General features: G+C 34.1%; 3 protein-coding genes across 3 annotated transcripts; all 3 read right to left on the reverse strand.

The window, feature by feature from the left end:
- Positions 1-923: 923 nt before the first annotated feature.
- LOC131005899 (uncharacterized) lies at positions 924-3,406 on the reverse strand. Its single transcript, XM_057933019.1, has 2 exons — positions 2,551-3,406; positions 924-1,791 (listed from the first exon to the last, which is right to left on the reverse strand). Exons 1-2 carry the CDS (start codon positions 3,331-3,333, stop codon positions 1,078-1,080), a joined length of 1,497 nt encoding a protein of 498 aa, XP_057789002.1. The 5' UTR covers positions 3,334-3,406; the 3' UTR covers positions 924-1,077.
- Positions 3,407-5,694: 2,288 nt separating this feature from the next.
- Positions 5,695-8,509, reverse strand: LOC131005926 (uncharacterized). Its single transcript, XM_057933047.1, has 3 exons — positions 8,127-8,509; positions 7,332-7,679; positions 5,695-6,462 (listed from the first exon to the last, which is right to left on the reverse strand). Exons 1-3 carry the CDS (start codon positions 8,400-8,402, stop codon positions 5,878-5,880), a joined length of 1,209 nt encoding a protein of 402 aa, XP_057789030.1. The 5' UTR covers positions 8,403-8,509; the 3' UTR covers positions 5,695-5,877.
- Positions 8,510-16,382: 7,873 nt separating this feature from the next.
- On the reverse strand, positions 16,383-19,309 carry LOC131005990 (uncharacterized). The gene is made up of 2 exons (XM_057933142.1): positions 18,345-19,309; positions 16,383-16,864 (listed from the first exon to the last, which is right to left on the reverse strand). The coding sequence occupies exons 1-2, from the start codon at positions 18,734-18,736 to the stop codon at positions 16,615-16,617; spliced, it is 642 nt and encodes a 213-aa protein (XP_057789125.1). The 5' UTR covers positions 18,737-19,309; the 3' UTR covers positions 16,383-16,614.
- Between the last annotated feature and the right edge of the window lie 790 nt (positions 19,310-20,099).

Consider the following 20,099-nt stretch of genomic DNA (forward strand, 5'->3'; position numbering starts at 1 on the left):
TACGAATTTTAAGAAAAAATTGTTAGGTGTATTGAGAGTGGAGAAAATATTGTTGAGTGCATTAAGAGTGGTGAAAAAATGCTTGTAATTAGTAATAAGAGTGGCGAACATGTGAAAAATAAGGGTGAATTGAGTATTATAATTCAAAAATAGGTTAATTTTCTTTTTTTTTTTAAACATCTCGAAAAATAAAAATAGAAAATTCTTTCATAGACTGAGGGAGCACAAGATTTCCTGATTTTGAGAGACGAAAATCTAATTTTTTGAATAATTAAGCAAAGATATTTAAAGATGCCTGTGACTGATTGCATACATAATATTTGTCTAGTATAAAGAATGGTTATTTTTTTTTTTTTTTTTGAGGGAAAATGGTTAATTTTCTGGAAGGTTATTAAACTATAATACTTATTATATCATCTTCAATAGATTGTTCTGCCCTCACAAACCAAGGAACATAACACAAGATTTACATGGTGAAATTTGCAGTGAGATTTGATCTACAAGAAAGAAACTAATCAATACTCCATTCGTTTAACAAAAACATGAATATTTGTAAGTGACACGGATTTTAGAAAATATTAAATAAAAGAGTATTGTGAGTATAAAAAGGGTTCCATTTTGTGAAAGATAAAAAAGTAAAGGAATTGTGGTGAGATAATGTGTAAAAAGTAAAGAAATTTTTATGAGACGAAGGAAGTATAAAATTTACGCGGATCGGTCTAAAAGGATCTACATCAACGGAAGAACAGCCAAGAATCTTTCACTATCAAATAAAGAGCAAAATACATATTACAATTAAGAGCAAAAAAATCACAGCTCAGAACTTTCAAGACTACTTCTTTTTCACTCTTCCCACCAATGAATTCTATATCTCAAGTTAATGATCTAAGTAGACTACATGGGTATATATATACACGCAGCTCTAAGCTTTCAAACGGCTCAAGGAAACTAATCTCCTTTGAAACAAAAATTGTACAAGTACCAAAGGAAACAAAAATTATTAAAACAACAAATTTGTACAAGGACTAATAGAAACGAAAATTAAGCACAAGAATTTGAAAATGTGTTTTGCCATCATCAAATTCCTTCGTCTTCATCATCCTCATCCTCCTCGTCCTCGTCGTCGTCATCATCATCATCATCATTATTTCTACATTGCAGACTCCGAATAGCATCTTGTGCATCAGAAAGCAGGGCATCTTTTGCAGCTTTGACAAGATTTGAGCAAATCGGCTTTGCATCAATTTGGGCCGATTTCCTCAACGCAGCCTTCCTTTTGGCATCCCTGCAATGCAGCTGATCTATGTATTTCTCATGCAGAGCCTTGTTCTTGATCTGCTTCAGCACCGGGGGGCTAGTAAGGCGTGCTTTGTGATCGCCTTTTAATCTCGAGAGATGCTTCTTCCCCTGCGATGATGAAGACTCGGGCCTGCGCCCTGCGAGGAAGGCAGACACCTTGCTCGGTGGTGGTGAGGCGAATGTTGTATCCTCGGGAAGAACAACAGTAGATAGATCCAACGTCGGCTCAAGAAGTGCAAACAGATCTGCAGAGTAATCTTCATCTTCCTGCTTTTGCAATATTTTTCTCACAGTCTTCTGTGCTAGAAGTGTCCTCCTTTTGGATCCAAGCCTTTTAGTTTTCCTATCAGCTGGGAAAATTAACTTGCTTGCAGAATACGAGAGGGGTGACGGCTCCTTTGTTTTTGCCCTTGAGCGTGTTCGTGGAGGAGGTGGAGTTAAGTGATCCGAGTAGATTTTGTCGAAGCATTCCTGCGCGGATTTGCCAGGAACCTGCAGCAGCATTTCTACAACATGTCAAAATGGTCTCAACATCTCTTTATGAAACCACAGTGACATTCAAAGACAGCAGCTTTGCTGGTTAAAACAACATGTTTTATCTTATTAAATTTGATAGAATCCTAGGGAGTAAATTGCTCCTTTCAATTGGCATTTACTTCATGACCTTCCTCACTTCATAGGATTCGGAGGCCGGATGTAACTATTTTCCTTTTCTGGCCAAATGATCAGGAGATTGGACAAGCATATCTTAAAGTAAAGGCATACATTATCTTTGCAAATGAAAACATGATTTCATCACAAAGACACATTGTTGTAAATGTTTAAGGGGGCGTTTACTTTGAAGGATTAGCCTTGATAGATAAAAAGAGTAAGGCTAATCTTTTATTTACTTTGATGGATTGAAACTTTGGGATATCGCAAGGCCCTTGATTATTTCTATCATTTAAGCTAGTTTTTCTTGATTCTTATCCCATTGAAATGGTGGGATTAGAAAAATCCTACTATTGAGGATAAAAATACTCAATCATGCAAAGTAAACGCCCCTAGAATTCATCACCATCCAAGCTTAAGTGAGGCAAGTAATTTTTAACCTAGTGTCTTCTTATCTCTATTTCTTAAGACTTAAACCAAGATGCTAAATCTTGCAAGCTCCCAACAACACTCATATAAGAAAGGCAAAGACACATGTAGCTGAAATCATACATGAATTAAGATAGGCAAAGACAGGTAACAACATGAATTAAACATTACCATCCTTGCAACTTTCTTCCAAAAATGAGGTGTGGGCTTTACTGAGAAATAAGCACTTTGCAGATGAATCTCTTGATCCTCAGTCCATCCTCGAGCATCCTCGCACTCTCCCTCGACTCCATCTCTCTTCCTCTTCCCACCAATCCGCGCCTTCCTTGCACGATTCTGCTCTCCATTCCTCTTCATAATCCCACAATCTTCGACATCCTTCTCCCCCGTATCTCTTTCGGGTAACTCATCCGCCCCTTTGGGCACGTTGCTAACCTTCTTCATTTCTGCTTTACTAGAGCTACGAGTAACCATCTTCTCAAATTTGACATCACTTTCCTCTGTATTCAAATTGGAGTCACCAACTTTATTTCTGCGAGCCGAACTCCTTGTTAACATCTTCTCTACAACCTCTTCCTTACCCGCATTGGCTCTTCCAGACCTTCTAGAACCTTCGCCGGATTTCTCCGAACCTCCCACGGATCTACACCGGGCAACTGAACTCCTCGTTTGCCGCTTCTCTTTCACGGACTGCTTCCCTAAATCCGGGCTTCTACTCCTGAATTTCTCCGAATCAAACTCGACCTCTCTCCCCCTTCTGTTCTCTGAAACCCTATGGCCAGTTTTCTTGATTTTGGAAATAGGTGTGGGAATTGAATCGCGTCTCGTTCCAGCAGGCTTTGGAGTCCTTGGGCTCTGAGCTCCGGTTTGATTTTGACGGTGAATTCTGGTGGATCTTCTAAGAGAAATGGTGGGTGTTTCCTCTACGATTTCCTTGGATTCTCTCTTCGGCATTTCTTCAAACAGAAGGTCTGCAGCTTCTTCACCTCAGAATTAGACAGATGGCGAGAAAGCGGGAAAAGAGAGACGTTATATTTTTTTGAAGGAAGACTTTTATAGGAAACTGGAAACCCTAAGCATTTTTTATATTTATTTTTATTTTTTTTATAAGCGTTCCTTGTTTCTTTTAATAAGAAAACAGAAATGTATTTAAAGTAAAATAGACGGCTGCACTTAGTAATTAATCAATATTTTAATTAGAAATTAATTTCTAATAAGATTAGACATTAATTTCTAATAAGATTTAATTAAATTTCTAAATAATGTTTTAATTTAAGCTGTATTAATTTTAATTAGAGTTTATTAATCAGAATATGGTGATTTATTAGGATTTAACTAGAGATGTCAAAATCGACCCGGCCCGATGGGCCTGCCCGGTCCGCCCGGGTTTAGGGCTGGGCTGGGCTCTAAAAATTGAGGCCCATAAAAAACTGGGCCTAAAAAGCCCGCCCAGTGAACCCATCGGGCTGATCGGGCTTTTGGGCTAAAAAGCCCGAGGTTTTCGGGCTTTTTAGCCCGCCCGAAAATAATTAATTAATATTTAAATTATATATTTTAAAAATCATAAATAATAAAATTAAAATCTTAAAAGTTAAAATCCTAGTACCCTAATCGCTAATTTGAAATTTGACCACATTCCAGTAGTACATCCTTCCAAATTTCCTATCTTGAATTAACTATAGTCTATATACATAACTTTCAATTTGTTTTATTTTTATCATGTGATTGAATTACAGTTACTCAATATTACTATTGACATGAATGTCCGACTCATCCCCAAACTACATCAATTAATTCGTGTAAGCAGATTCTAAATTCCACGTTAGTTTTATTTCTGGAGAATTTCTAATTTAAAATTATTTTTAGTACAAAAAAAATCAAAAAAATATGGGCGGGTTTAGCCCGACCGCCCGATGGCCCGATAGGGGCTGAGTTGGGCCTAGAAATTTACAGCCCGATTTGATTTTGGGTCGGCCCGACCCGACCCGATAAAAGGCAAAGCCCGATGGGTTCGGGTCGGGCTGGCCCGACCCGTCCCGTTTGACACCTCTAGATTTAACTAATCACACTTTCAATTTCTATTTTATTTTTCCTTTAATTTCAATTTTATGCTTTAATTAGTTTAATTTTATCACTATTAATTAGAGTTTATTCCATATAATTAGGATATAGTCCCTCCGACCCACTTCAAGCGTCATGTTTCTTTTCGGCACAGTTATTTAGAAAAAAAGCTAAAAGGTGATGCAGGCCCCAAGAATTCTCACTTTTTTAGATAATTTTTTTTTTCATAAAAAGAAACAAGACATTTAAAATAGGACACCCCAAAAAGAAAAACAAAATACTTAAAGTGAGACGGAGGGAATATAATTATTTTTATCACATAATTTCACTTTTATTAATTAATAATTTATTATTAGAAATGTACTATATATTTTGGTGCTGCACATTAACAACGTTGCTCATCCGTCCATGGACAATTCTCGTGGGATGGCTCAAGCATCGAAAACTTCTCAACAAAAGAGATGTATTCACTTACTCACAAAACTCTCTTCTTCATGGACAAACTGCCTTCAGGAATATTTGGTTAAAATATGTCCCTTACAAAATCTCATTTTCTTTGTCTGAAAAACTTTTCAAAACAGAATCTCAACACAAGATAATTTGCTGAGGAGAGGAATTTTGTTTAAAAATGGCGATCACAACTGTCTCATCTGTTCTTTTCGGTTGGAGTCCACTGATCATATCCTTCTATTGTGCCCTTTTTCTAATATGGTGTGGGAGTGTATTTGCAAGTGATTGAAACTTCCATTCATCACTTCTTCATCGTCTCTGAACCATTTCTACGAGCCTGTTGAGAAAAAGGCGGAAACAAGCCTAGAAAACTGATGTGCAACATCATTTGACAATGTGTATGTTGAAAGATTCGAAAAGCCAGAAACGAAAGAGTGTTAATTTAAAGATGGAAGCCCTGATATTGATAGAACGATGGATGATATTATCATTTATACATGGAGATGGTTAAACACTTTCTTCTTCAATAGTTTCTGTTACTCGCCCCACGAATGATTTTTGGATCATTTTAGATGTTATCCGTCGAAGTGGTCTTGAGCTCTTTGTCAACGATTATTTGTCTGTTCTATTCACTGTTTGGTACGGGTTTGAGTACCCCTTGAGCTCTTTTTCAACGATTATTTATCCGTTATATTCATTCTCTGTACATGTTAATTTGATCATTAATTACCCCTTATACTCCTTCTTGATCAATATTAATATTTATTTTACCTTTAAAAAAAAGCACTAAATGTAACAAGAAAATTTGTGGGGCGAAAACGCAGCCTCCGTGATTAATAGACTAAGCAAAAAAAACATTACAAACCATGAAACTCACTAGCACTAAAAGCCAGTTGCTGCTGCATGCTACCTCTCTATATCATATAAATATGTACAAATTCATCAACACCAAAAATCGACCATCATCATCAAAAACAATACACTTAATCAAATCTCCTCATCCGTTTCCTCGTCAACAGCCACAACTTTCCTCCCACCTCTACCCCCAAAAATCCTCGACGCAGGCTTGCACTCTTCATGATCTTCCCTTTTCAGATCCGCGGGGGGCAGGAAGCAGTCGATCGACAGCCCCCTGATGTTGAAATCGACCTCCTCGACGCTCCAGATCTCCTCCATCCTCGTCCTCGTGTGGCTTTCGGAGCTCTCGCCGAATCGGAAGAGCGACACGCACGTCCTGCCGGAATGCGCGACGTTGACGCCCTCCACGGTGCGGTAGTCTTGAACGAGCGACTCCATCGTCGTCTCCCAGAAGACGTCGTCGTTTGCGTTTCCGGCCGCCGCCTTTATCCGCAGCAAGTGGGAGTCCTCGAGCTGGATCAGCAGGCCGCTTCTCTGGCTGAAGCAACCCCACACGGTGTGCCTCATGATCTCCACGTTGCTGCTGCTTCGTGCTCGGAGCGTGGGGGCCTCCGCCTCCAGCTTCAGCACGAAGCAGTCTTCGCCGTTGATGCTCTTCTCGCCGATGCAGATCGAGTTCGAGAAGAGGTTGGCCGTTGATCTCGGATCAAGCCCCTACATGCATATATATTGGAATTTTAATTATTTCACTAATAAATTAAGTGATCCCATAAATATATTTATTATTTTACCAATATTTTTTATGGATAAAAGTGGTGGGTCATATGTGATAGAATATGTAGATAAGTTGGTAGACTCAGTGTAATATAGAATGGGATAATGCTCATAAACAGAATTTGACTATTTTTTAGGGATGGAAATGAGTATTATTTAAAAAATTATAATTAGGTCAAGTGAGGTGGGACGAAGGAAGTATACACTAACTTTAGATTTGTCAACCTTAATTAAAAATGAATTCTTAATTAGTAAAAGTGAAATTAAATTATACAAATAATTATATATATATCCTAAATGGATGGAATGAATTTTAATTAACAATTATAATATTATAATGTAAGATAATTGAAAAAACATCAAATTAATGCAATACACGAATTTCAAATCTAGTAGGCAACTTATATACGCACTATTAGTGAAGCTTCTGATTAGGTGATGTGGGGCCACATGCAAGCAGAAAGTGGACAAAAACTTTTATGAGTTGTTAACAACATATACTATTAGAATCTGTTCAAATCTTGTAGTAGTATTTGTCAAACAAAAGTAGCTACCGGATTTAACAAATTCTCATTAGCTGTTACACAATCGGAATTTCATGGCTGGCTTTCCCTTTCCTATAATCAAAATATATTAAAAAATAAAAATTAGGTACATCACGTCACCAACACTTCCGAATATTTCACTAATGCAAAATATTTTAACGAATTGAATAATTTTGAACTTTTCGAATATTTCACTAATGCGAAATATTTTGATAAATTGATTAATTTTGAACTCATTTGAATATTACGCGACGGCGGACTAACCTGCAGAGAGCGGCGGAGGGGGCGGGGCGGGCCGCGAGAGGCGTGCGAGTTCTGCCACGGCGTCTGCCTCCACGCCACCTTACCGTCGCTGCCGGCGCTGATTTTGTAGCCGGCGACCATGAGCTCCAAGCTCCACAAATCGGGGCGCTTCTGCCACAGCACGAAGCCCCCCATTTCACCGGCTCCGTGCCTCGCCATATTCTTCACTTTGGCGTCGCCGGAGACGAACTCCGACGCCGCCATCTTCACCTTCCCCATCGCGTACATGCTGTCGATGCCGTTCAACGCATGCTCTCCGCCCGCAGCCGCTATGTATTGCTGCACGATGTATTTCGCCATCGAACTCTCCTGCAACCGCAAACCCACTTTACTTCCCGTTGTTCACTTAATAGTCCGAGTCATAATTTTCGAGCAATTTTTCAATATTTAAAAGAGATAATATCCAATTCTAGCCTTTTCCACGTAACAAAAGGAAATTTTATCCACGTAAATAAAAATATGGAAATAATAGCCACTTTTTTACTATTATACCCTAACGCATGATTTACAAAAAAAACTTACATGAATTTGCATGAAAATTTTCGTGTAAAGGTATTAAAGTAAAAAATTACTATTGTTTCTTTTATTTTTATCTACATGGCTATAATTTCCCGACAAAGCATTGCTTATTAAAAAAATCATGCTAAATTTTGACTCGAGCTATTAAGTGAATATCGCAGATAAGTGCATTCTATATTCGTAATATTTTGGAGTTGAGACGAAAAAAGTCAGCATGGGATCAAAGCTCGGGCTTACGATGGGGCAGCCTTTGATGTTGTTGTTGACGGTGCGGTCGCAGCGGATGGGCAGGGGTATGAGGGGGGCTCCGACGACTCCGAGCAGGAACTGAATCTCGGCGGCGCGGCCGCCAAAGACGGAGGCGGCGGCGGCCGCGGCGGGCCGCGTCATCCACGACTTCATGCTCTGCCACGACGTGTGCTTGCTGGAAGCGAGCATTTCCTCCGGGATCGGAACCTCCAGCACCGTGTCGAGGCCGTCTTCCCGGTCCAAATTCGGACACAAAGTTCTCATTGTAGTGAGAGAGAGAGAGAGGGAGAGAGAAGGAGAGAGGGGAATGGTGGGAAGTAGCTAGGAGTGGGAGAAAGGATTTGAGAGAATTTGTATGTGAAGAAATAGAGAGAGTGGGGCTTAAGCAACGTGGGGGGGCTTAGTTTATGTTGTCGTGGATGCACGCACAGTCTTCTCTCATGGTAGGGGGCACAATGTTTAATTTCGTCAATGGAATTTAAATAATGTATATATATTTGGGTATTACTTTAGTTCGAATTATATTGCTTTTCTTTCTTTCTTATTCTTACTCTTTATACTATGAATTCAAATCCTGTGTGTTAAAGTCATTTCTTTCTGATAACGACACTAGTACAACCGAGATATTTATTATCATAATTGAAGGGTGTGTATAAATATATATATATAGCACTATTTGGGAAGTTAGTTTAGTTTTAGTTGAGAAGAAAAGTTGTAGTGGGTCAAAGTTCACAATTTGTGTCATAAATAGTTTGTATGTCATGTATTAAAACCTCTAAATTAATGATCTTGAAAAACTTATAAATTTTATTCATTTAGTGAGATGTTAATATATCAGTATTTTATTAATATTTTTTTGATTTATAGAGTTTTTTTTTAATTCAGAAATTACAATTTAAGATCAAGTTATAATTAATGTGTAGAAATAAATGGAAGATAATATTTAGTGTATTTAAATTAAATAAATTCATGTATTCAATTTATTGTAACTAGCTATAATTGTGATATTTTATTAATTATTAATTTAACGGGACCTATATATTTATAAGGGGTTTTCTAAAAAAAATATTAATTTATTACAATTGGTGAATTTTTAAAAAGTGGCTCAAGAGGACACAATCGGTGCGATCTCCTATGTGTGAACAGTGAGGTCCCGGGTTCAAACCTCACTGCTCTCCCTCCCCAACTCCCACAAGTCAAAAAAAAAAAAAGTGGCCCAAATTGGGACTGAAGAAATTTATTAATTTGTATAATTTATCTAGTAGTATTTACTTTAAAGAGGTTTGTTGTATATTGTTTGAAATTTTTGAATTGATATATAAGATTTAATTTTTGTACAATTCCAAGATTTTTGAACACGGAATGGATTTATTGTAGATCGTAGGATCTTGATGCAATAATACTTCATCCATTATAATTCATTATCTAATTAATTGAACGACTAAATTTGAATGGGCAAAAGCTTTATTTTATGAAAGGGAAAATTTTCTTAGAAAATGTATAATAAAGAATTAAAAATAGTACATGAATCTCCATAATTGAGTGATCATAATACATAAAATTAGGCCTGATTGGAAAACCATTATTTGAGACGCAATCTCAAGAAATCAAATGTCAGCTCACTCACTTGTCTTTCACGTAGTTGAGGAGACAAATTGTGGACAGTGAGAGATAATTTACATGGTCTGCTGACTCATTATAAATATTTTTTTAGAGGCATATATGATAATGCAAAAAAAAAAAAAAAATAGCATTTCAACATAAATTTTTTGATACATAGTACTATCATATATATGTATGATTGTTGATATTTTTTCCCCAAGATTATACTCCATATGTTATATAGTATAAAGTATATAGATTTGATTTCTAAATCAAAATGGTAAAATATGTTTTTTCATGGAATGAATAAATAAATTTAAAGATTGCATGACGGTGAATTGAAATTTCTAACCTTCTAACCTTTGACTTCAAGTATCAATTATTCTACGTACCACTAGCTAGATCAACACACACATATACTCACTTTGTTCACGAAAAGTGAGATAAATTTATTATTTTTGGCATCCACATAAATTAGAGCACTTTCCCTTTTAGTACGTAATATCCTTTATTTACAAAAGAAACACTTTTAATTCAATCTCAACATTTATTTCATACAACGGCCAATAGTGAGATCATTTTTTCACTATATAAAAATCACCATTCATTTTATTAAAACATGTATTTAAAAAATTTGCTCCACTCTTTGTGGATGAGGGAGTACATTTTTATAGCTTAAATTGTTCAATGAAAATTCATTTTCCAAGAAAAAATAAACGTTTTTTTTTTCTCTATCTCCCTCTCTCTCTTGTGGAAGGACCCCTACCCCAACCAGCTCATTAAATGTCCAAGAGAAATACAAGAAGTCAAGAATATTAAACAATACAAAGAATTAACTAATTTCATCATACGTAATTCTAATACCAAAAATGAAATATTAGCACTCCCTTTACATAGACATACAACGAAGTATAAATTTCATGGGGTTGGCCTAGTGGAATGGATGAGAATGTTGCTGAAGATTGTGAATTTTAATACTGTTAAGTGTTAACATCTTCTAAATTTAAATTGGGTAAATTAATGACAAAAAAAAAAAACAAATTGTTCAGTGCAATTTGCTTGATTTACAACTATTATCTAAGCGTCAATTACCTAGAAAATGTGATCGATTTTAAGAAAACAGCTAATTATTCATATTTTCAAGAAATATAATTCATTACTATATGAAAGATGAATATGGAAAATCCAAGTGTCCAACTAATGGAATTGGCTGCGAGACTTGCGGAGGAAAAGCTTGGTAGGAAAAAAAATGTTTAGTGCAATTTGCTTGATTTACAACTATTATCTGGGCGTCAATTACCTAGAAAATATGATCAATTTTAAGAAAACAGCTAATTATTCATGTTTTCAAGAAATATAATTTTTGAACCAAAATTTTTAAATAAATAAAATTTTAAAATATTTAATAATTTTTTTATCCAGATTTTTTCCAAATTATTATTGTTTTTTTAGGGGAATAATATTATTGTTTTTTAATACATCATTTACCTGGCTGAATAAGAGCAGGGCCGGCCCTTCCTTAGAGCAAGAGGGGCAAAGGCCAAATTTAGGGGCCCCAAAATTTTAAAATAAGTTCATTAATTATAATATATTTTTTAATAATTGTAAATTTATTTGAAATAAAAAATCTCTTTAGGTTATGCTCATTATCTCACACTATGCTCTCTTTCTCTTCTATTATGCTCTTTTACGCTTTACCTTAGATCTCGAGTTTATTAAAATTATATGTTATTTTCCTAATGTTTCTTTTGCATGTAGCTAGCTTCTGCAAAAAGAATCATTTATAAACTAAGATTGATAAAATCATATTTTACGTTTTACTATGCTATTAATTAATTTTATACAATGAAGTATTAGAATCATGATAATATTATATAAATAATTTTGCATCTCAAAATACTAGAAGATCTAATTTATTTCAATAATTATTTTATCAGTGTTTTGGAATTGCTGCACTTTATAGTTAATATTAGAATTATATAGCCATGCAAATATATATAGAAAATCATTACTATATGTTACTCCCTCCATCCCACGAATCTTGACACGTTTTTCTTTTTGGGCCGTCCCACGAATCTTGACACATTTCCAAATAAGGCAACTCCTCTCTCTTACTTTATCACTTTTATTATTTTCTCTCTCATACTTTATCACTTTTATCACATTTTCTCTCCTATTTTATCACTTTTATACTTTATTAACTACACACTTAAAACACTAATATACAATTCCTTACTTCCCGTGCCGAAATCAAATTTGTCAAGATTCGTGTGACGGAGGAAATATCTATAATTGGTGATAAAATTTTCAAAATATCAATTTTTAAGGGCTCTTTTTCTCATTTTCGCCTGGGGCCCCTGAAATGTGAGGACCGGCCCCGAATAACAGTATAAATTCGATAAACTTCAATTCGAAGTCGATAATTTGTGTCGGTCACGTTATTTATTATCAAACTGTCACCCCTAATTTGTCTAACAATAAATTAGAAACAAAATACGACAAAAAAATGTTTAGATTAATTATATCAACTCCGGCACGAAGCATCACATGTACGACCGACATCTTAAACTTATAAATTGGTCGGTTAATTTAATGAAACGGCAATCTATCGATTCCACATCATTTAATTCCCTTAATTTTCTAAATTAAGAGTTCACTTAAAGTCTATAATAAATAGACTATGCACCTATAATTAATTAGATTCTACATTGCACCTGAATCGGCCACGTGTCCCTAATCATGTTATGCACGTTCTTACTAGTTGACAATTAGTGTATGTTCAGGTTCGTTGTTATCAGTTTTAATTAGTTAAAAAATAGAATGATCCATTTTGAAAATTCATAAAATATGCGATAACTTTTAACCATTAATTTAGAGGGTGTTTGGCTGAATCCATAAGCCCTTTAAGTTGTTCAAGAGTTTATAAATTTATTTTTTGATAAAATAAATTCTAAAACCACTTATAAGCTCTAAAAATAATTTATTTTACCAAAATATATATTTTTTATGATCTTTTTATTAAAAAAATTATAATTTATCATTTTAAGTTCATTTTTCTTCTCTTAAATTATTTTATTTCTCTAACCAAAAAAATCTCTATATAGCTTATAAACTAATTATCCAAATAATTTGACTATTTATAAACTCCTAAAAATTATATCTCATAAATTCTTAAAATATATTATAAACTATTGAAATTTACAAGCTCTTTATAATAAGCTTAATCAACCCAGAAACACAGAGACAAGTTATTGGATGATGTGGGGATGGAGGTTGCTGGGAGTGAATATTTTTACTAATTAATTACTCCATTTCATAATTAATTATGATGAAGCTAGTACCTAAAAGTTGTTTCTTTATGTATGTCGACGTAACGACCAACATCAGTAAATAGTTTGTCTTCTCACTTACCTGATCGGATAGAGAGAGATGAACCAATATTTATTGCAACCAAAAGTGTGCATATATATTATACTACAAAAAAATGAATCTAGGGTCGTGTTATACACTTATATGGATCAAAATTTATAATATGGGCTAATATTTTGAATTCAAATTGATATACAATACTATATAATATGTATTTGTATTTTGTGTGTGTGTGTGTGTTTGAATCTAAATTTTGATCTATCTATTAAAAACATGATTGAGAATTTGAGGTCACTAAAAACACATATTTGTAAAAAAAACAATTCATGTTTTTAAATTTCATTTATCCCTTAAAAAAAATCACATTTTTTACTTGAAAAGGAAGAGCGGCAGGATTTGAACGTAAACCTCGTTGTCTGCTTACAGACTGAAGTTCTTACATATTAAAAAATAAAAGTAAAAATCATTTATTCTTTCTCAAAATATGATATGTTGTTATATACCATAATTAATAAATGATGTGGCAATTATAAGAATCAGATTACTACTTCTATCAGATACAAATAGTAGTTAGAACATAAAATTAACCGATTGATAATATGTGCATATATAGTGGTCATGACCATTGATTTTGTTTTTCCTTTGTATTCTCAAAAGCAATTCTGCAAGACTGCAACATTGATTTTTGTATTAATTATTGTTATCATAAAGTGAAGCATTAATATAGTACTATATGAAAAAAGCATCGACACAAAAAAACTTTAATTAATGTATTTTTTTGAATATATACGTAAAGAAACATATTTCATAATTTGTTTTTATCATAACTATGTCCTATATATATTGAAAAAACCAACCTCAATAAAAATATCAAAAATTCAAAAGCTACAAAACATGGCCATGCCCGAATATCACAAGGCCACCAAACAATGTTCTAGATACAAACAGTGTAAGCATTGGTCACATCATTCACAATATGTTAATTGATACATATAAAAAATTATAAAATAAAATATGAACTGTCCAAATCTCTTACTCAAGAAAAGATATAGTAACATAATAGTAGTAATAATAGTAACATCATATAGTAGTAATAGTAACATCATTCACAATATAGTATTTGTTTCAAAAAAAGAAAAGAGATAATGTAACATAATAGTAGTAGTAGTAGTTACCAGAGTGTACAGATAATATAGTTATTTATGTCAATAATTAATAAATATATTATACTCCCTGTGATATGTCTCAACTAACTTATCAATATTTTTTTTATAGACCATTTCAATTAAGTTGATCAATTTCTTTATATGAAATAAATATAAGTAAGAAAACATCTAATAATCACTTGTTCACTTTATTATCAAACACACTTAAACCACTAGTTTTTTAAATCTCGTATCGAAAAGAAGTTGATCAATTTAGTTGGAACGAATGAAGTAGTAATATATTATTTTATACTTATGGAAAATTATTTTAGGCAGGGATGTTTAGAAAGTTTCATGAGATTCCCAACAAAAATTCAAAAGAATGGGAACTGGGAAGGAAAGATAAAATATTGATCACATAATTTCACCCATGTTAATTAAGACTTAATTAAGCCATTGTTCCACTAAATAAACGAAGCAATTATTGTAAAATTAATTGAAACTGATAGACAAAAAATGACATGTGATGGAGAGCTCCATATCGGCATTTGGGGAAGGAATGTGTATTTTTTGGATATGTTGTAAAAGAAGGAGGCATTGTTTATTTGGATATACATGTGATATGCCTTCAAATCAGATGCATGATTTCTTGAGTATCTTACTTTAATTTATTGATTTTTTTGTTATTTTCTAATCAAGGCCAAATTCCCTTATCCTCGAAGGGCCCGAGGTTCAAGATTCATTATTTGAAGTATTAATCATTAATCAACAATATTAATATTTTTATTAGAGTTCTTTTGAACTCTAATAATTACTTTAGTATTTATTTTGTCATTAATTTTTACAATAATTGTCTTGTAGGATTATGCACATGCTTGAAGAGATCATACATCATGTTAAGTAGTTAAGTAGTGTTTTTTCAGAAAAAGAAAAGAAAATGTTAAGTAGTGAGGAAGGAATATTAGATCAAGCTATGAACTTAGATATCGTGAAATGAGTTGTGTGACTTTAGATATTATGTGTTGTTGAGAGTGTTTAAATGACATTTTGTTACTTTTGCATTGTTTTCTTACATATGTTTAAGAGTCATTTGTAATTAACAATTCTATTAGCAAAGTAAACATCCTCTTAAAATTTCATAAAAATCGCCAATGAGACATTGCTCTAGTGGCAAAGCTGAAGTATCCAAAGACTTTTCTTTGTGAGAGGTCTTGAATTCAATCCCGTCTGCGTGCGGTGATATTTTCCCACTTTAGATGGTGTTATATTCTCGTCTGCGTGCGGTGTTGTATTGTTTGGTGTTGAGGTTCACACATAGGCGTTTCTTGCATGCGTGCGATTTGCATAATTGATTATATTCTGATACCTCTTGTAATTTCAAAAAAAAAAAATCATAAAGATCAGTGTGTGTGTATATATATATATATATATATATTTAAAGTTAAATTCAAAAATATATTAGAAAATGTTGGGAGTAGGAATCAAACCAAAAATCCATATTGTAATTCAGTTTTTTCTTTAGCAAACCAGAAATCATTGATGTCTCTCGGACTACATAAGATTCAGTGCATTGGTCTCATTTATATTTTTTCTATAATTTTTAATTTCAATTCAATTTTGTATGATTTAATATGGTTACTCATTCCATTCAATTATGATGGAGTAATTATTTTTTATTATTTAATTTCACTTTTAATTCATTATTAAGATTGATAAATCTAAAATTAGGAAAAAGTGTATATTTATACTTTCTCTGTTCCCAATAAATATGCATAAATACTTTCGACACGAATTTTAATGTAAAATTGTTAAGTAGATTATGGACAAATAAGTAAAAGTTACAAAAGTAAAATTATCGAAATTATATGTGGGGTAGTGTCCAAAAATAAAGTGTTCATATATTTGGGAACGTACTAAAAGTAAAAGATATGCATAAATATGAGAGGCGGAGAAGTTCATAAATTTTATTTTTATATAAAATATCATCATAGTATATACTAATAGGGCACAATGACACATACAAAATTATGAAATACTAAATCTATTAAACTCTCAGTTGGCTTTTGTCCCGAGGCGTCATATGAATGATAATGCTCTTCTTGCTTTTGAGATTTGCCACACAATGAAGTATACATAACAACCAAATCATTAAGGTTTTACCAAGCACCAAATTTCCAACAATATGTAATCATACATGAAAGTAAAGAGAGCTTGAGCAAATAATGTACACTTGCACAAAACCATCTCATTCCTCTCTACCACACTACATCACTAATAATATACACAAACCTAGCAGCAAATAAACGAAAAATTTCCCACAATTTTCCGAATACTTCAACTCTCTACCTCTCGTGTTTGAATCACGAGGGTACGTTGAAGTGGAATAGCCAGGAGATCACGAATGCAAACACCATACAAGCCAACAAAAAGTTTAGAAAACGATGACCTTGCCAGAAGTTTCGAGACTCTAAAAGGGGTGCACGAGTCGTGGCAGACGCAGCAGCAGCAGCAGCAGCATCGGCTTCATTTGTTTCGTTCCACTGTTCCATCAGCTCGGCTTCATCTATGCCAACGACGTTCTGTGCTATTGAGCCACATATCTCACAGATTCTGCAAGCACAGCATGAGCAGTAAACATGAGCAAGAGTGACCATTTGTTTAGAATCAAAAGATGTATATATGCTACGCCTTTTTGGGATCTTTGATATTTACTATGTCTTCGACTCTGTCTCAACGCGTAGAGAGAGCATAACTTCTTCATTTGTATCATCATATTATGTTCCAATTTCAAAATCCAAAAGGTCTTATAATCAGTCTTGAATCTTAATAGAGGCAGAGAATATGTATAATTCTAACAACACACGGTGCTAGGTCGTCAATCTAACTATCTAAGTGACGCGAGACTATTCCAAAAACATAGCGATCACTTCACAAATCTTCGTTTTCTATATTCCACATTTTTCATGAAGCCAATATTTGGAAATATTGTTCATAATCACTTCTTTTCCTTTTGACACTTGCCAAAAGTTGCACATGTTTAGCAAAGTGGTTGAGTCCTGAGCTATCGTTTCCTAGTAAGGCTACACACGCTTTCGAGTTACTGTTAGAAGGTTCCTCCATTCCAATCCATTCATCTCTCCGGTTATCTTGTTACAGACATCTAAAGTCATGTCAGTACACCAAAAGATTCGGATATGGAGTTTTAAGATTACTCGAAAGGAACCTTCAAGGAGTGTGACGAAGGGGGTATTATTTTGATAAGTGGATACTTTCAACTAATATTCTAAAAGGAACTACAACAAGGTGATGGCTCCCATACAAAAAAGGCGCATAGGCGTCTAAAGTGCAGAAGGTTCGGTACATTCTTTCACACGACGAGATATGGACACTCCACATTGTCTATCTAGGCAAAAGAAACAAGCACTAACTACATAAGCCGAAAGAATATTTCAAAACCTATCAATAGCATCCTTTAAGTGGAGTAGAATGGTGAAACAAACTATCTACTTGGGCTATCTCATCAGCCTAATTTGAGATAGAAGCAGCTAATATAGAAACCCCACTGAAAAAATGACTGCAACAAGAATTGTGGAGATGTGAGAAGAGTGTCAAATAATATATAATAACAATCCCACAAATACTAAAGCCAAAGTCAAATGTTCACAAAATAATCAGCGGCCACAAAAAGCAGAATTCTTAGTGGTTTCATCTTTTCTCTATTATAGATTCTTTAATAGGCACAGTTTGAGCCTTTTCCTTTTCTAACCTCCTCCTTTTCCCTACAATTGCCATGGCCACATCAAAATAATCTTTAACTTTTTTCCTTTAAAGTTAGAGTTGTTGTTTCAAAGTAAAAGTTTTTGTATTATCCACCCCCACATTGCACTAGAATGAAAAGAATCAATGATCAAAAAGCCCCCAACTCACAAATGCACACAGAAACATGAAAAATCATATTGATTCCTAAATCTCGGTTATATTCAGGGTTTATTCTATTCCTAAATCATGATACCATGAAATTTAAAGCAAAAAAGGGAAATTCTTGATACAAACACAACTCAATGAATGACTTGAAATGTTTGAAACTTACTTATTTCCCTTAATCTTGAACCATGCCTCTGCACATTGTTTGTGGGAGGCAGCCAAATCATCTTTACAAGAGCAACCCAGCTCAATAGGGATCCCAGATTCCTGGTTGGTTGCATCCATGCTGAGGTGGCAAATTCTACAATCCTTCACATTTCTTGCCAAATGCAGCTTAGATTCATCTGCACCAGATTCCAGATCCACCATCTCCACTGAATACTCTGAAACATTTGAATCCCTCCTCTCAACCTTATCCTTCACATTCACAATCTCATTTCCATTAGAGGGCGGCGCAGGCGCAGCACCACCTCCTCTCCCGGCGGCTACTTCCGCCGGACCACCACCGCCACCGCCTGATTCCAAATCAACATCACTCGATTGCTGTAAAGATGACATTTTTACAGTGGCCCAGATCAAGATTCTTCATGAACAGCAAAAACAAGACTGGACATCACTCGCTTGCTGTAAAGATGGCATTTTTACAGTGGCCCAGATCAAGATTCTTCATGAACAGCAAAAACAAGACTGTGATCATCAAGAATTCATCATCACCCTTTTTCTAAGTAGGTGAAGGTTTATACTTTTCTTGCTCTAGACAACAGCGGGGAAGAGGCGGAGTCCCGAAAAAGGCAATGGCCGAATACACAGAATAATTCTATATTAAGAGAAAAAGAAAAAACAAACGCTGCACCAAGTGAAACAGGAGCGTCGGTGGCGGGGATAACCATTGGCCTCTCGCCCTCTTTTTTGCTGGGATATTTTGCAAAGCTTTTATCCAAAAAATTTCGACATAAATTGCTCACAAAAAGTATCTTACAGCTGCCGCAGACATGTGAAATTTGATGACATATTTGTGTGTACACGTAATTGGACATGTGATTTGCATATGTTGGATTTTAATGGAGAAGAAAAGTGACCTTGGTTGTTGGACTATAGAATATAGATATGGAAATGGAGCTATGCTCGTTTACTCTTGTTTTTTTCAATTCTATTTTAAATTATCGTTTTTGATTAGTTAAAATCAAATACGGCCCCTAAAAAAAAAATCATCAAATTATGGTGAACTTGCAAATCTATTATTGATGAAAGATTTTGAAACTTGAGAGGTGCGTAAACTTTTCATTCTTTTTTTTTCTTTGGGGTATTGGTCTATAAATACTCAATTTTTTTTTCATTTTCTGAGTTTGCACCCTAATTTTAAAATTTGTCTGTAAATACTTAAATTATATATTCTTTTTGATTTTGCATCCAATAACTTTTTACCAAATCGTTACTGACATGACAACCAAAGTGTTAATGTGAGATCTAGAACATATAATTTGTATGATTTGTGATGTCAATCCAAGTGTCATGTTGGCAATGATTTAGGAGTAAAAATTCTTCGCGTACAAAAAAAAAATACAAAATTCAAATATTTACGAACAAATTTTAAAGTTGGGGTACAAAACTAAAAAATGAGAAAAATTCAAGTATTTACGGGCCAGATGTCACTTCTTTTTTTCCTCTCTCACGTTTGTTTGTGGAGAAGCTCATAATTATTTATAATTCCTAAGCAGAAACAAGAAGGTGGAATTTCTTAGTGTGCATATCTTTGAATTATTTATTGCTGTTGAATTATTGCCAATCGAATTTCTTTTCTTATAATTTTCTATCTTGCCTTTACAATTTTGTATTCAATTGTAAGATGCCTCGTGTTGCAAATATGGAAATTTCAGTATATATAGCTTTTTGTTACACGAAATTAAAGTTTCAATAGCTT

Source organism: Salvia miltiorrhiza, chromosome 1 (genome assembly GCF_028751815.1).
Source record: "Salvia miltiorrhiza cultivar Shanhuang (shh) chromosome 1, IMPLAD_Smil_shh, whole genome shotgun sequence".
Lineage (NCBI taxonomy): Eukaryota > Viridiplantae > Streptophyta > Magnoliopsida > Lamiales > Lamiaceae > Salvia > Salvia miltiorrhiza.

What these genes read in the sequence shown, in the direction of transcription:
- LOC131005926 (XM_057933047.1), bottom strand. Translation starts at nt 8,402, where the DNA reads ATGAGAACTTTGTGTCCGAATTTGGACCGGGAAGACGGCCTCGACACG. An exon ending in ACATCAAAGGCTGCCCCATC is followed by an intron (nt 7,680 to 8,126) that starts GTAAGCCCGAGC and finishes TTGCGGTTGCAG; the next exon opens with GAGAGTTCGATGGCGAAATA. An exon ending in CCCTCCGCCGCTCTCTGCAG is followed by an intron (nt 6,463 to 7,331) that starts GTTAGTCCGCCG and finishes ATATGCATGTAG; the next exon opens with GGGCTTGATCCGAGATCAAC.
- LOC131005899 (XM_057933019.1), bottom strand. Translation starts at nt 3,333, where the DNA reads ATGCCGAAGAGAGAATCCAAGGAAATCGTAGAGGAAACACCCACCATT. An exon ending in GGAAGAAAGTTGCAAGGATG is followed by an intron (nt 1,792 to 2,550) that starts GTAATGTTTAAT and finishes ATGCTGCTGCAG; the next exon opens with GTTCCTGGCAAATCCGCGCA.
- LOC131005990 (XM_057933142.1), bottom strand. Translation starts at nt 18,736, where the DNA reads ATGTCATCTTTACAGCAATCGAGTGATGTTGATTTGGAATCAGGCGGT. An exon ending in TTCAAGATTAAGGGAAATAA is followed by an intron (nt 16,865 to 18,344) that starts GTAAGTTTCAAA and finishes CTGTGCTTGCAG; the next exon opens with AATCTGTGAGATATGTGGCT.